General features: G+C 40.3%; 1 protein-coding gene across 2 annotated transcripts in view; it reads left to right on the top strand.

Moving 5' to 3' along the window:
• The window catches only part of mxi1 (max interactor 1, dimerization protein), a 48,803-nt gene extending 39,563 nt beyond the window's left edge, over positions 1–9,240 (top strand). For both annotated transcript variants that reach the window (XM_061769420.1, XM_061769421.1), the window contains exons 5-6: positions 3,065–3,248; positions 4,562–9,240. In XM_061769420.1, coding sequence (XP_061625404.1) covers positions 3,065–3,248; positions 4,562–4,725 — 348 coding nt within the window. In that variant the 3' untranslated portion in view covers positions 4,726–9,240. The remainder of the gene's footprint in view (positions 1–3,064; positions 3,249–4,561) is intronic.
• The last annotated feature ends 5,814 nt before the right edge of the window (positions 9,241–15,054 follow it).

The following is a 15,054-nucleotide window of genomic DNA, read 5'->3' as shown; positions in this document are numbered from 1 at the left end:
CAAGCCGACTTTGGGCGAGAGGCAAGGTACACCCTATACTGGTTGCTAGGAAATCACAGGGCACATATATAAACAAATACCCATTCACACCTATGCACAATTCAAAACATCCATGTTTTTGAAACATGGGAGGAAACTGCAACACCTATTGAAATCCCATGCAATTACGAGGAGAACATGCAAACTCCATACTGAAAGGCCAGAGCCGAGATTCAAACCACAAACCTCAGATACGTAAGGCCAATGTGTAGTAATAATCCCTTGTTCCCAAAAACCTCTGCGATACATGAAATACACCAAGTAGTGACCAATTATTTATTGTATTATTGATATAAAGTTTCATTTATGCTATTAAATGTCATAAAGTGATACTTTAGAGAGGTGCCGGTATTCCATGGATTCCATGACTCTACAGGATTATAAAAAGGAAGAAGCTTCTACCACTATAACATAATGCATATTTAATTCAGTGATTCCTTCATGTATCACTAGAGGGAGGCCGCATATCACTGGTGGTACTTGTATCACACTTTAACCGCTGATCTAGGTGAATGTAATTATTTTCAGAAATTGAAGGAAAAGTTTACATATATACCCTATACACACTTTCTAATTAGTCGACAAAATTTTCGTCTACTAGAATCTTGTAGTATTTTGTCAACTAAAACTATACCAAAAGGATGACAAAATTGTGACTAAAACTAAATTACATTTTATTAAAAATACTTTGACTAAAACTAAATCAAAATTTGCTGTCAAAATTAACAGTAACTTACCAAATGTATGAGTTGACTTTCTCCAAAAGGTTTTCTTTTCTGCAAAATAAAAGAGCCCTTTTTCCTAATGTGATTTATTGCTGCCACATTATTGTCAAATAGCCAATAATGTTAACTGTACCAAAGATGTGCAGTTGAGTAACAGCACTACACTGATCAATAAAAGAAATAATCTGCGATGCACTGAATCTGCAATCAGTGAACCACAATATAGTGAGGGATGACTGTATTTTATAGATAAGTATATTATAAGCTGTTATAAGACTCCCAAAGAAGCTCATCAGTTTTCTATTTTGACAAAACATTTATAACGTGAAGATCGGCTGCCTCTTGTTGACGTGCACGCGAAACTCGACGTGAGCGCAGTGCGCATGTGTAATAAGGAGGGAGATTGAACAAAGGCCATATTGTTGCTGCCCTGTTTATCCCACAACATCCACCACCACTGGACACGTCTGCCGCTTTCAACGAGAGTCTTACCAACGATGGCCCATTGTTTTAGTCCGTCTTCGAGAGTCACACTGTCTTATGTCATCAGTGGCATAACGCTGACAAACATAAAGGGGCAAACTACAGTACAGCCATCTATTTTTTACAGCTGTGGTCCTCATTAGGTTCGCAAAGTCTATCCCAGGTCACTGGGCACAAGTTGGGATCCTGGACTGGTCGCTTGTCAATCAGTCTTCAATGAAACTAACATACATGTTTTGGGGATGTGGGAGGAAGACGGAGTATCTGGAGAAAAGCCACGGAAGCACATGCGAAAGCTACGCAGAAATGTTCCAACAGAGGAAGATAGATGGAAAGTCTAGTTTGATTTTTTTTTTTTTATACATTTATACATTTTTTTTCTATTTAATACCTTTCAATGGCTTTTTTTTTAAAAATACCTTTTAATACTTTTTCCAACCTTGCGGAGACCCTGCAAAAGGCCTGTTCTGGCATGTACCTGTATGTTTATTGCACCACTACATTCCTTACATACATGTGCATCTCAATTAATTAGAATATCATGGAAAACTTTATTTCAGTAATTTATTTCTAAAAGTCCAACCATCCATTTTCTTCCACTTTTCCGGAGTCGGGTCACGAGGGAAGCAACTTAAGCAGGGAAGCTCTTCCCCGACCCGGAGAGGGCACTCCACCCTTTTCTGACTGAGGACCATGATTTCAGATTTGGAGGTGCTTTTTATTTATTTTATTTTATTTAAAAAAAAACAATTTTTTTTTTACATTATTTATTTATTTTTTGCTGTTGCTGATTCTCATCCCGATCCATTTCACACTTGACTGTTCACTCTAAAACAATGAAACTAAAAGTGAAACTCATTATGTACTGAAGATGACTACACATTGAGTGAAATATGACATGATTTTTTTTTTTTTAATGATTTTGATAATAGCTTGCTGCTAACAAAATCCCAAATTCACCATATCAAGATATTTTAATATTACATAAACAATCAAAATTATTTTTAATTTAGAAATTGGGTCGGGATTGTGTTTAACTTCTTGAATTGAACTTCTCAAATAAATGAATTTATGTACAATATTCTATTTTAGTGCGATGCACCTGTATGTTGACAAAGGGTATTCCACCGATTCTTTGGTACACTCAGGAAGATGTGTGAAGTGGTTGCGTCTGTAATGTGACATGTTGGTTTCCCTTAAAGGTGAACATTTTTTAAGAATTTGTTTTCATAGTACCTGCTCTGTATTTTATATATAAGTATATTATAAGCTGTTACAAGACTCCCAAAGAAGCTCATCAGTTTTCTATTTTGACAAAACTTGCATTTAAACATACATGCAAATCAGCCACCTTTTGGCGAAATTCGCCATTTTGAGCTCAAAATAGGCCATTTACGTAAATCGTATAGATCTGATGAGTTTTTCCTGGGGGGGTCGCCGTCGTTGTCGTCATAGGCTGTTTCGTACTCCTTGAACGCTGGCAGTTAGATCCATTCCACACATCCACGTCCACACACACTTGTAATTTCTGAATATTACTCCGGTGCACTAATGTGAGCGCATCGGCCTGATGCCATCAGACATCTTTTAAGAATTTATTTTCATCGTACCTGCTCTCTGTGCTATCTCATCTCTTTCTTCACTGTCTTGCTAACAATCTGCACATCTCTCTGTCCCTGCCTGCTATTGTTCTCTTTTTAATCCCATCATCTATGGTCCATCTATCTTATTTAACATGCTCCCTACTCATTCAAGTGTCTGCCTCACCTGTCGATGCACTTAAATTTAACAACGTTCCCTGAATGCCCTGTCTCCAGAAACTTGAAGAAGCAGACAGGAAAAGCCAGTACCAGCTGGAGTCTCTGGAGCGTGAGCAGAGGCACCTCCAGCGCCAGCTGGAGCTGCTGAGAGGCGGCGGAGGTGTGGTCGTGGAGGGCGAGAGGATACGCATGGACAGCGTGGGCTCCACTCTCGGCTCCGAGCGCTCCGACTCCGACCAAGGTCTTTAGTTGTTGTTTTGATCTCCGGGTAAACGAAACAGAGATCCACTTCAAAGGCGAATACATGTGGATAGGTATTTTAGATTTATTTTGTTCAGACGAATTATTTTTGCCGGTTAAGCCGTCATTGCTTCCTGGTGTGACGTGTCTAAAAACAGCTGATCGAGTCGGGAACCCTTCAAGATTAAGTGACCCGACCTGACCGAATCCGCTCTCCTCCTGCCCCCAAAATTCAACGCACTGTATTACAGAAAGACCAGGCAAATACAATTTTAAATGAGATAATATTAACACTAGCCCCCAAGGTAATAGCAACAAATCTAACGGCATGCTGTGCTACAGGGTAGCTAACATCAGAAACATGAATTTTCTAACTTAACCTTCATAGTTAGTTACAAATATAATTTGACACGTACATCTTGAAGCCTTTGTCGAGCTGGCAGCTGATGTGGATGAATCTGCTTTAATGATGCAACTCACGTTCAGCGAAATCTTCAGTAGGTTTTGTCCTGAAGTGATCTTGTGAAGAATGCAGTCATTTTGATCGGTGATAGATGGAGAGGCAAAAATTGATCTGGCTGAGTCTGTATAACGGAGTTGCGTGGCATATAGTCAATTCACATGAGGTCTGCTTTGATGTTGAGTGGCATGGGTGCTGTTTCTCAGACATGGGGAGGATGTATATTTTGGGACACATCATCAATAAAGTGTTTCGGCCTTTCAACACTCAAAACCCTCATCAAAGGTGTCCTCATCAAAGGTGTCCAGCTACACGGTGATCAAACCTGAGCCCATGCCCGATCATTAAAGTTGCCTGATTGTTTAAATGGTGCTGGTGGTTCTTGGAAGGTTCGGACCTGAGTTCTCAAGTGGGTGGTGGGGAAGGGGTCATTTTGGTGTTCTTTGAGCCCAGCAGAGGTCCTTCCACCTGGTCCATATCCACTGGCTGCTTCTAAAATGAAGCAAAAAAAAACAAAACTTGTTTTGAGTAATGTCATTGTCATTAACTTCTTCAATAAGCATCGGGGGAAAATCGACAAAAAAATGGGGAGGAAAAAATAGAGTGCACCAGCACATGGACCCCAAGCCAGACATCAAATGAGACAATAGAAAACCTGATGTCAATGATTCATTTTAAATATTATATGAGTATGAATAGATGATTAACTTGAATCAGAGATTTTTTTTTCAAGCCATATTGCCCAGCCATACAGTGAACCATGTCTGAATGTCAATACAGTAAACAATACTCCCTTTCCTCATAGTGTCAATCAAATAGTTGACGTTCCTCTCTTGCGCTGTTCTCTGCCACAGAAGAGATCGAGGTGGACGTGGAGAGCACAGAGTTCTCCCACGGAGAGCTGGACAGCCTGAGCACGGCAAGCACCAGCGACCTGGACGACCACAGCAGCCTGCAGAGCATGGCCAGCGACGAGGGATACTCCTCCTGCAGTGTCAAACTTGCCTTCTCCTCCTAGAAGCGACCCACCAACACCTTCCTCCTCCTCCTCCTGCTTCCCTTCCATCTGGTGTATCCGTGCACCCATCCAGCCATGCCCACAGGCATCTGTTCACCTGCTTACAGCGTTCCCATCACCATGCAGCTGGAGACCCTGTTCGAGTTTCATCTAATATCTAGGACAGAGGCTTTCAAACTTGTTGGGTCCGGGGACCACCTACAGGGGAGACCTCATAATCCTTATGACAACTAAACTTATTGTAACTACCATGTCTACACCAAATGCCATAGGAATTATTTTCTAAACATTTTAACCTAAATACAGTGTTTCTCCCCCATAGTGAAAAGTAATTGACGAACCCTTTCAAATTAGTTATAATAGCTAACAAATGCTACAAGAAGGCGAACGCACTACCTTTATCTAAATGAAGCTCCTCAGCTCACTTAGCATCAAGATGCCGCAAGATGGCGCCAAAACAATACTTTTATTGCTCTGGCTTGAGCACAAAAACAGCCAAAAGGTGAGTTTTTCAGCAAATAATCGAGAATAGGTCCCCCCTCCCAAAAAAAAAAAAATAAAAAATAAAAAAAAAAACAGTGAATGACAAATATGCGGGAGAACACTGTATTCATATGTTCTCAATGTAGCCGGTTTGGGTTTAGAGCCATTTGACATAGTGAAATCTTTATCAATCGCCGGTATCTAGAAATGCTGTGCGCCAAGGAGTAAAGTGACTCCTGAAATGCAGGACGACAGATTTACGTGATGCATCACAGTCATATCGGAGCTTTTATTTGGGCCAACGCTAAAGTAGGAGGGAGTAATTGGATAGTATGTGTGTTCTATTGGGAAGCCGGTCCCTTTATGAACTTTAAAAAACAAAAAAGGAAATGATTTTTAAATGACACGACATCATAATTTAATGCAAATTATTTTGCGGCTCACGGACCCCAGTTTGAGGACCCCTGATATTAAAAAAAAACATGCAATTTGGTGGCAAAATACTCCCGATATTTAAAACCCACACATACAACCGCAAATGTGACCCAAAATGCACTTAAACTCTATTTGATATTTAAGTCGCTCTAAGCTGATGGGTGCTTCAGCGTTGGGCCAGGCCAATGGAAAGCACACGGCGCGGTGACATCACCCGATGCCGCCAAAGACGCCAACTCTTGTCTCATCTTATCTTGGACACTTGAATCGGTGCTATTGCGCAACTCCTCCATCAGCTTCGAAAGCAAAAGCGTCTGCTTTCACACGCTAGCACGGACCAAGACGACAACGACACAAAAGTCATTCCTGTTGAATGTGGGTGCTCGGCGTGCTCTCACACGCTCTCTTTCCCTCTCGACAAGCGACGAGCTATCCTGCACTTAAATACTTTCCAGCTGACGCGGCACAAACAGCAACAAGAAACTTTGGGAATAGACGTCCACCTTCACTCCAGCAGTAACAAGCAATAAATCTTCATCTTATCTCCCTTTGTGACCGTCCAAAAAGAAGAAAAGTCATGTTTTATTTTTTTTCTTTGTACATACAAATAGCTTAATAAATTAATGTGAAAGATGAAAAAAAAAAAGGTAGAGCTCATGGATAGAACTTCTCCTCTGTTGCTGAATTGTGTTTATTGTGCATTTGATAGTCCATATTTGGAAGCGCGGTGGGTGTAGCTTGGACAATGTTACTTTTTGCTGGTTGACATCCTACAAGTTATTTATTGTGTTGCTGTCTTGTGCTGCGCTAGGTTATGGGATGGAGGCTGCAGAGTTTAAATTATTATACGTGATATACTCGTGGCGTGTGTGTGTGTGCGTGTGTGGTGTGTGTATGGCATTCTACTGGTGGTCAGGTGATCCCAAGTTTCGGGGTAAAGAAAACGGGTTGTCAAATTTAGCCATCCCAACTCCACTGGCATTAAGAATTGCACTTCGCCCACTGTTTTTTTTTCTTTTCCGCCCTTTTGATTTTTCACCTAATTTTGAATATTTATTTCTCCATCCCTCCAAGAACAGACTTAATGAGGGAAAAGTAACTTATTGTTGTCCTGTTTTACTTTGACTTCACTTTCAATTCCTCATTCCTTATTTTAAGAATTATGTGTTTTATGTTTTATTGGTCTTTTGGGGGAATTGGGGTATAACATAATGTAGCCATTTTCTTTTGCTTTTGAAGTTTATTCAATGGACACTTGAAATGTAAACGGCCCCAAAGCTGCTCCTAGTTGCTGAGCCTGTTTCGAGTCACCTGTCTTGTTTGGAGGTTGACCCCCACCCTGCAGCCCCACACTACATACCGTAATTTATCGCGTATAATGCGCACCCATGTATAATACACACACCCACAACACTCAAAATTCTGGAAAACCCTTCTACCTATGTATAATGCATTTTTACTATGCATGATTTTGCTTCTACCCATATGATCAAAACCTGAAGTATTATCTGTATTTTGTTAGTTTTTTCAAATAATTATTCTGAAGTTAAGCACTTGATTTGAACACTTAATCCTTTTTTTAATTTACTTGCTCTTATTTTGAAATTCACAGCCCTACTTTTATTTAATAAATAAAAAGCACACAGTTGTGCTCATGTTTAATTACCCAGGCAGAATTTGTAAGATGGGTACAATTCTTTAAATAAAACATGAAGGACCAGGCGAAACACATTTAATTTTATTTTAATGGGATTCAAATTAAACGGTCAAGAATTTCAGAAAAGCATTATCGTTAAACAAAACGTAACCATAAAGAAATTAATGATGGGTGTTGTTCAATCATCAGTCATATTTAAAAAATAAATAAGTTAAAAAAGATGATTTCACAAATTCTGCCAGGCTATGTAAACTTATGAGCACAACTGTACATATATGCAGTCATACATACCCCTGTCATATTGGAATGAAAGTGTAGGCTACACTTTTTTTATAACCACTCGGTGGCGGTAGCATTTTGGAATGAAAGTGTCCATCTTTTTCATAACCACTAGATGGCGGCATACATTTATAAAATGTGACTTTTTTTTTTCCATTTGCCCCTATAACTATGTATAATGTGCACTATTGACTTTTGACAGTTTTTGGGGGGGAAATACAGTGCGCATTATACACGAGAAATTACGGTACTCACATCCACGTTATACAACTGGACTGGCTTCCCTCCAAATCCAGCCTGCCAATCCAGTGGAGAATATTGTGTGTGTGTTTGTGAGGAGGTAAAGCTGAGGGAGGCGGGTCATCGCCACAGGCATATGTTGAGCCAGCTTCTACCCAAACTGGGGTCTTCATAATGCCACTTTCCTCTTACAAGAGGATTGTATTATTGACTAGGCTTGTCTTTTTAGTTGATAACACGTGTCTTACACTTACTGCACCTCCATAAAGGGATTCAACAGAAAAAAACAAGTAGAGTTTGAGCTTGTTGGACTTGTTGGCACTTAATCAGAGTGACCACTGGTGTTGGATCCGACTCACAAAAATGCCAAAACCACGTCAGAACACCTCAGTGTCCTCGCTCTCTCTTTCTATCTCGCTTTCTTTCGGTGTCTGTCTGAAGGACAGTTTAGATTAATTCTGGCCCTCTGTGACTTTTTAGCCATCTCTGTTTCCATGTCCTCCTCACGTTGCTTTGACAAACCTGTGCTGTCACATCTTGTAAGTTGACTGTCTGAAAGTTCAAGGTGTGTCAGAACGTTTTCAGGACTGGTGTCACAAAAGTTGCCTTTCCCTTTCAATGTGGATCAGTTTATCAACCAGCACATCTACAAAGACATCCTCCGGTGTTTGCGGCGTCCAGTTCCCCAAAAGAGGCGAGAGTTGCGGCAGGATAACTCGACAATGCGCCCACTCACGATGGCCTGAGCATCCGATAGTTCCTGGCTGAGATGAACATCACCTTGCTGAAGTAACCCCCCAACTCACATGACCTGGCTCTGAGTGATTTTGTATTCGTTTCCCCTTCCCAAGCTCAAGGAGGTCATCAAGGCTACCGGTTACGAAGAGGGCTGTGACGAAAGCTGCAGAGGATGCCAAAAGAATCCTTTCAGAAAGAAGTACATGAAGGCAGGGAAAGTGTTTTGGACTCCAGGGGGATTACGACGAAAGAGAGAGATTTTAGATTGGATTTGAAATTACGTATTTTGTGACATTCGTCCTGGAACCTTTCTGACAGACCTTGTATATTTTTTACATCTGTGCTGAGAGTTTGAGAGTTTGGTTCCAAACAAGCAACTTTGAGTGTGAGGTAACTTTGCAGTTGGGCTCTGCTGTGCTTTTAATATTCTAGGCAGCCCCAAAGAAAGTGGATGTTGCAGTGTTTTTTGCTTTTGTTTTGGGAAACCACAATCCATTCCAGTGTCGGTGAGGAAAACGGGTCCATGAGGTGAAGTTAAGGCAACGAAACGAGTCCCTTGTGGGGAGTCGTCGTGTTCTGAACCTGTGACCATCCTTTGTAAAACATGCACTCTGATGAACGTGTTTTTCTTGCAAAGTTGGAAATGCAATACTTAGAATAAAAACAAGATTTTCAAACCTGAACCACTGACTTGACCTTTACATGACCTGGACATCCCTGTGGTTGATGTTTAGAGTGCTTTAAGTTTAGGAAGTATTTTAAAATTACACCCTTTTTATGCTCAGTACCTATTTATTAACCTCCAAATTTAACTATTGTTTTTAATGCTTAGGTGAAAATAATTTACAGTCAAAGAGTGCCTGAGGTTCTGAGCACACGGACATCACCAAATTGTGAGTTTCCTCACTGGAGATGTTTCGGCCTTTATTGCAGCCACCTTCACTTGCTACAGTTGCATGCTTCAGTTTGCATGTTCTCCCCGTGCCTGCGTGGGTTTTCTCCGGGTACTCAGGTTTCCTCCCACATCCCAAAAACAAGCATGGTAGGTGAATTGAAAACTAAATTGTCCCTAGGTGTGAATGTGAGTGCGAATGGTTGTTTGTTTCTATGGGCACTGCGATTGGCTGGCGACCAGTTCAGGGTGTACCCCGCCTCCTTCCCGCTGTTAGCTGGCATAGGCTCCAGCACGCCCGCTACCATAGTGAGGTGAAGCAGTACGGGAAATGAATGAATGACTGTTGAGCTGTTGTGAGACAGCTGCAGAGTGTTCTTTTCTCAATACTTGGGTAAAAGTGTGGCACGTCTACTCAAGTCAATGGGCTCGACCTTTTGATTTTCTTCCTGAACACACTGCAGCAACGTGCAGCACAGCATGTAATGTTTTTCTCCAGTGTTCACAGCTTTTGTAGAGGCTGCTTTTGTAGAGGCTGGACCTCCTGTGTTGAAAAATGTCACCATGACAGTGCAGGGAGAGCGTCTTTTTTCGAAGATGATGTCAGTGTCAACAAGTTCCTCAAGTGAATCCACTTTGGAGTGCAAGTGCAAAAGGTCACTCTAAGCCTCCAAACCAATGCCAACCACTAAAGGCAGTATTTAAAAAATTCATCGACATTGCCAGTTGCCACAATGTTTCTTGTTAATGTGGGTGTGGTGTGCGGCGTTGGAGAAATGCAAAGCATCATCATCAGACCTGTATCTAAAAAAATTTACCCTCCCTTGTTGCTACTGGTAAATATAAAGCCTTCAGTATGATGCAATTAATGCAGTCCATACCGTACAAATGCAAAGTTGGTATTAATATCTTTGTAAAGGCAGAATCTTCCATACAGCTTATCCATCCATCCAGCCATCCATTTTCTGAGCCGCTTCTCCTCCATACAGCTTATATAAGACGGATATACACGGATTCAAGGCCCGTTCATTTCATTTCACTCAGTCGTAAATCGAAGACCTCCTGAAGTTTTTTTTTTTTTTTTTTTTTTTACATTTGAGTGGGCGGGACTGGGCCCCCCCATCTCGTCTCGGACTGAGTGCACAGTCGTGCACGTCAATGCCGACTGTGCATCGCGCATTCTAAACGGTAACATTGAGTCACCTAGTGGACTAAATGACCCATTACGCCTGATTCATGTGCCTGCGTCTACTCCGCGACTAGAATTGGCCCGCGGGACACATAAAGACCGCTCCTTTTTAAAATGCGGCCCACAAGCTTTCACATCAAGTCCTGTAATATTTGTTGCATTCATTCTGCTGTGTTTTCCCTGTGTCAATTCAAATTTCTTTTATCTTTCTTTTTCATTTATCTGCATTCATTTATCTTATTAAATAACCAGTGAATTTATTTATTGTCAATAATAACATGAACAATTATATATATATATATATATATATATATATATATTATAGTATTTAGTAAATGATTGTTAAAATTGCCCAACCTGGCTCTTGCCCAAAGTCAGCTGGGACAGGCACACCCACTACCCTAAGGAGGATAACCAGTGAAGGAAATGGATGGATGGACAATTAAAATAAAATATTTTTGTTATGAAACTATTTTACAAACATTTTTTATTTTATTTGTATTTTTTTACCACATGATATGACCCACCCCGCGACCCTAGTGGAGAAAATTGGTACGGAAAATGGATGGATGGATCTGCCCCACCTGTCCGTTTAAAAATAAATAAATAAATAAATAAAATCTGGCCCTTGAGCACTAAAGTTTGCCCAACCCTGCTCCAATCATTTTTCTTAGTTTTTTTTACACGCACACAAATACACACACGCACACACAAAATGGGTTACATGTATCTGATTTTGCCAGATTTTCAGTTCTTGAGTAGGCCTACATTATGTCATCCATAGACGCAAAAAGCTTCTAATTATTTATCCGTGAAGCACAATTGTATTTTTTATCGTAGGGTTGGAGCCACCTCTTATCTAAACCACAAAGTCAAATCACAACTACTAAAATAAACACTGCGGATTTAGAGGTAAAAGTTCTGTTTATAATCGGTGGAATAATTTAAAAATATGTATTACAATAGCAGAAATCCTCACATATATTAATGTTCCTCAAGCAGATGCTAATGTAAATAGCAAGTAGCCAAAAGCATATTTTTACTGCGTTTATTTATTTATTTTATTTTATTTTATTTTTTCGTTTTACCACCACTATTGTTGGCGTTTATAATTCCAGTAATACGCAAAACGCCACTAGGGGGCAATATCGCTCTGCAAACAGCTCACCGTTCTGTCTGTTAGCCTTCAAAATAGAATTCAGGGGCGTCCAAACTTTTTCTTCCAAGGACCCCGTGCAGAAAAATCGGAAGGAGGCAAGGGCCACTTTGACGTCTTTTATTTTATTGAACATTTATTGTTATTAAAACAACCTATCAAAGAGACAGCCAAGGTTAGATGTTTTGGAGACATATAGAGACCAGACTTAATGTAGATGGTTTTGGGCACATCCACAGGAGTTTTGACATTTTTTAATTCAATTTGAATGTAAAAAAAAAAAAAAAGAAGCAAATCAGACAATGTTTTCCTGATATGCAGCCACCTTACATCCTATCAATTTTTCATATGGAACACCAGTGAGCAAATGGCTAGTTTCCCCTGCAAACAGGGTTGGCACGTTGTAACGTCGTTCTCCCCTGCCTTCACTCCAATCGTGACTCATCCTCCGGAGCTCATCTTGTAGTTGTTTTCTAACCCCGTCCTCTTGCCTCACTGGAGCCCATGCCACCAATTACGGTGCTGAGAGTCCTTCGTGGAGTCCAAGGGGGATTGCGGAAAGGTAAAATGAAGGAGGTCAGCAGGGCAGTGTGATACAAAGGAGGAGGGGGGTGTGGTTCCTCCAATGATGTGTGTGAGTCATTGTCCCCAAGGCAACAAGTCCTTTGACATTGGAGCTCAGTGGTGACCGGTGGGGGGCAAATATAAAAGATATATATGTATTCATTCATGTAGAAAAAATAAACACATAAATAAAAAGAACAACACAGTTTAGTAGTTTGATCATAAAATATCTTGTCTTTTTAGTGTACACAGTTGAATGTAGAGTCAAAAAGGAGTTGCAATATTCTGGTTTTATTTCCATTCTACACAAGGTCTCAATTTATTAGAATTGAGGTTTGTAAAATCTCAATGTTTGTTTTCAAATGTATGGAGTAAAAGTAAAAAGTGGTCAAATAACATCAATACTCAAGTAAGGTAAAGACGCCTTTACGAATGGAAACAAAGCTTTTTCTTTTTTTATGTAATTTTTTTTTAAACTTCGTTACATCCCACCACTGCTGACTGAGCTCCAGGGCAGCCAGTCGTGACAAGCTGAGGGAACATTCATGCTCAGAGGAAGTGGGCACCCGGCAGACCCGTACTCTGGGCCTCCAACAACAGGACGGACAGGAAGTGGCATCAGGTTTCATGCCAGGGCTCTGGACAAAGCTTTGTTGGCCAGTTGCACTTTACAGCTTCACATTAGTTGAATGACAGGAGGCTTTGAGGCTTTGTGTTTGAATTAAGATTGTCGTATCATTTCGCATTTCAGTTCCAACGCATGTCTCTTGCGCATGTATTTTCCAGCCGTTGTCGCTGTGATCCCTTAACAGTATTTCACTTGTCATTTGAGCATGTTAGAATACTTTATGAGCACAACAACTGTTTCCTGTGTGCCGTAAATATCTCTTTTCATTGTTGGTGAACAGGTGAAAGAGCGGGCAAACTGTGAGTATATGTAGGAAAACAAAGGAACTGTCGATCATAACCACAGCCAGGAGAAGAGTAATGACAATCCTATGGGCCCATGACCAACAGCCAGGGGCAATAGAAAATTGTATTTTTAATATGCATTATGCATTAACGTAGAGGGGCCACAAATCCGTGGCGTTACTCCTGATCGTAGTGATGCTATTTTTCTTTCCCAGTGTGTTCACATTCCTGATTTAAGATAAGCACCAAATTGATCACAAACCAGTTTATTGTATCATCAATCCAATCATCAATTTGTTGGGTTTATGACAAAGATTGATGAATTTAGAACAGTAATTCATTCATCTATCTATGTCACTTAGCGAAAGGCAGAATGACTAAATGCTTTTCCATTCGATGGCAGAAGGTGCTTGTACAATCCACCTGTGTATCCACCTGCTGCCAATTCATACAAGAAGATTCCTCCAAGTATATTATAGTTTTATGTTCAATTAAATAGGGCCAGATTTCACACTAAATGAGACGAGATCTTCATTGTTTTAGTATTCATACTTTTTGTGCCATTTTTGTTTGGTGACGTGCCGGCTGAGAGATTTTTCTTACATTATTTAAAATGAGTGCCCTGGCTCAATAAAGGTTGGAAAACACTGCACGAGGGTCACGCATGAGCTGGAGCCCATCTGATTCCCAACTGACTTTGGGTGAGAGGTGGGGTACACCGGGGACTGATTGCCAGCCAATAAAAGATACACATTTTGGCATATTTTCGATACTGTTTCGCTTAATTTGTTTTCCTTAAGAGAACTAAAATGAGAAAGAAAGTCATTCGATTGGGGCACACTTACTGGGAGATTACAAAAGCCCCTTTGTATGAACTGAGAAAAATAAACTACAACAGTATTTTTTTCCCCCTTTTGTCCACAGAAATAAGTCATTTCGGTGAGTGTCATCGGTTTTTATATTATTTTATGATCTTTTTGAAAATCTAGTTATTATGGTTGAGTCTGCTGGAAGTGATGTGTATAGCAATGTTTGTAGACTTTGGGATTTTATGGCATTGCTTTTGTAAGGCCACATAGTCGGTCTAAATGAGGTGCAGTCTCTTATCCTTATTGTAAATATTGTTGATGGTAATCTCAATAGGTCGAGGGAGGCCACCAGTAGAGGCCGAGGTGAGCAGTGCATTTTCCCAAAATCCATTTTCAGTGGCCTAAATACAGTCACAAAAGCCTTACATTGAAACAAATACACCATCCACAGAATTTCCCAGTAAAGCATTTTGAACACACGAAGTACAGTATGTTCCTTCCTTCAAATGTATTCCTTCAAACACATTTTTGACATTTTCTTAACACTCTGTCATGATACTGCCAGGTCATAGCTATGCTCATCGTCAGGAAAGTGAATTTCTTTATCTAAAATATTTTCCCACAAGGCTGTGAATTTAAAAAACAAAACAAAACAAAAAACACCATACCCGTCTTGTGTAAGTCACTCCAGGACATTCCAGTGTACAGACCTAAAGACGGTCACTCCGTACAGTGCTGAGCTGGAGCAAGAACATTGTCCAACACGTAGTTACTCATGTCTATAAATAGACAACACTCTCTCCCCCATTTTTAAAGGAAATCTGGTGCAAGAGGAATTAATTTACCAAAGGCTTGAATAAGTCAAGTTTAACATGTAAAACAACGCCAGTGAAATGGATGACAAGACCTACTTTAACTGGCTAAAACAGGGTAAATGAAGATTTTTCAGAGCAGATTAGCGAGGGAAAAAGCTCG

This window comes from Phyllopteryx taeniolatus, chromosome 4, assembly GCF_024500385.1.
Source record: "Phyllopteryx taeniolatus isolate TA_2022b chromosome 4, UOR_Ptae_1.2, whole genome shotgun sequence".
NCBI classification, from domain to species: Eukaryota; Metazoa; Chordata; class Actinopteri; order Syngnathiformes; family Syngnathidae; genus Phyllopteryx; species Phyllopteryx taeniolatus.
Note: the sequence above shows the minus strand (reverse complement) of the source record. Positions and strands in the feature narration are given on the sequence as shown.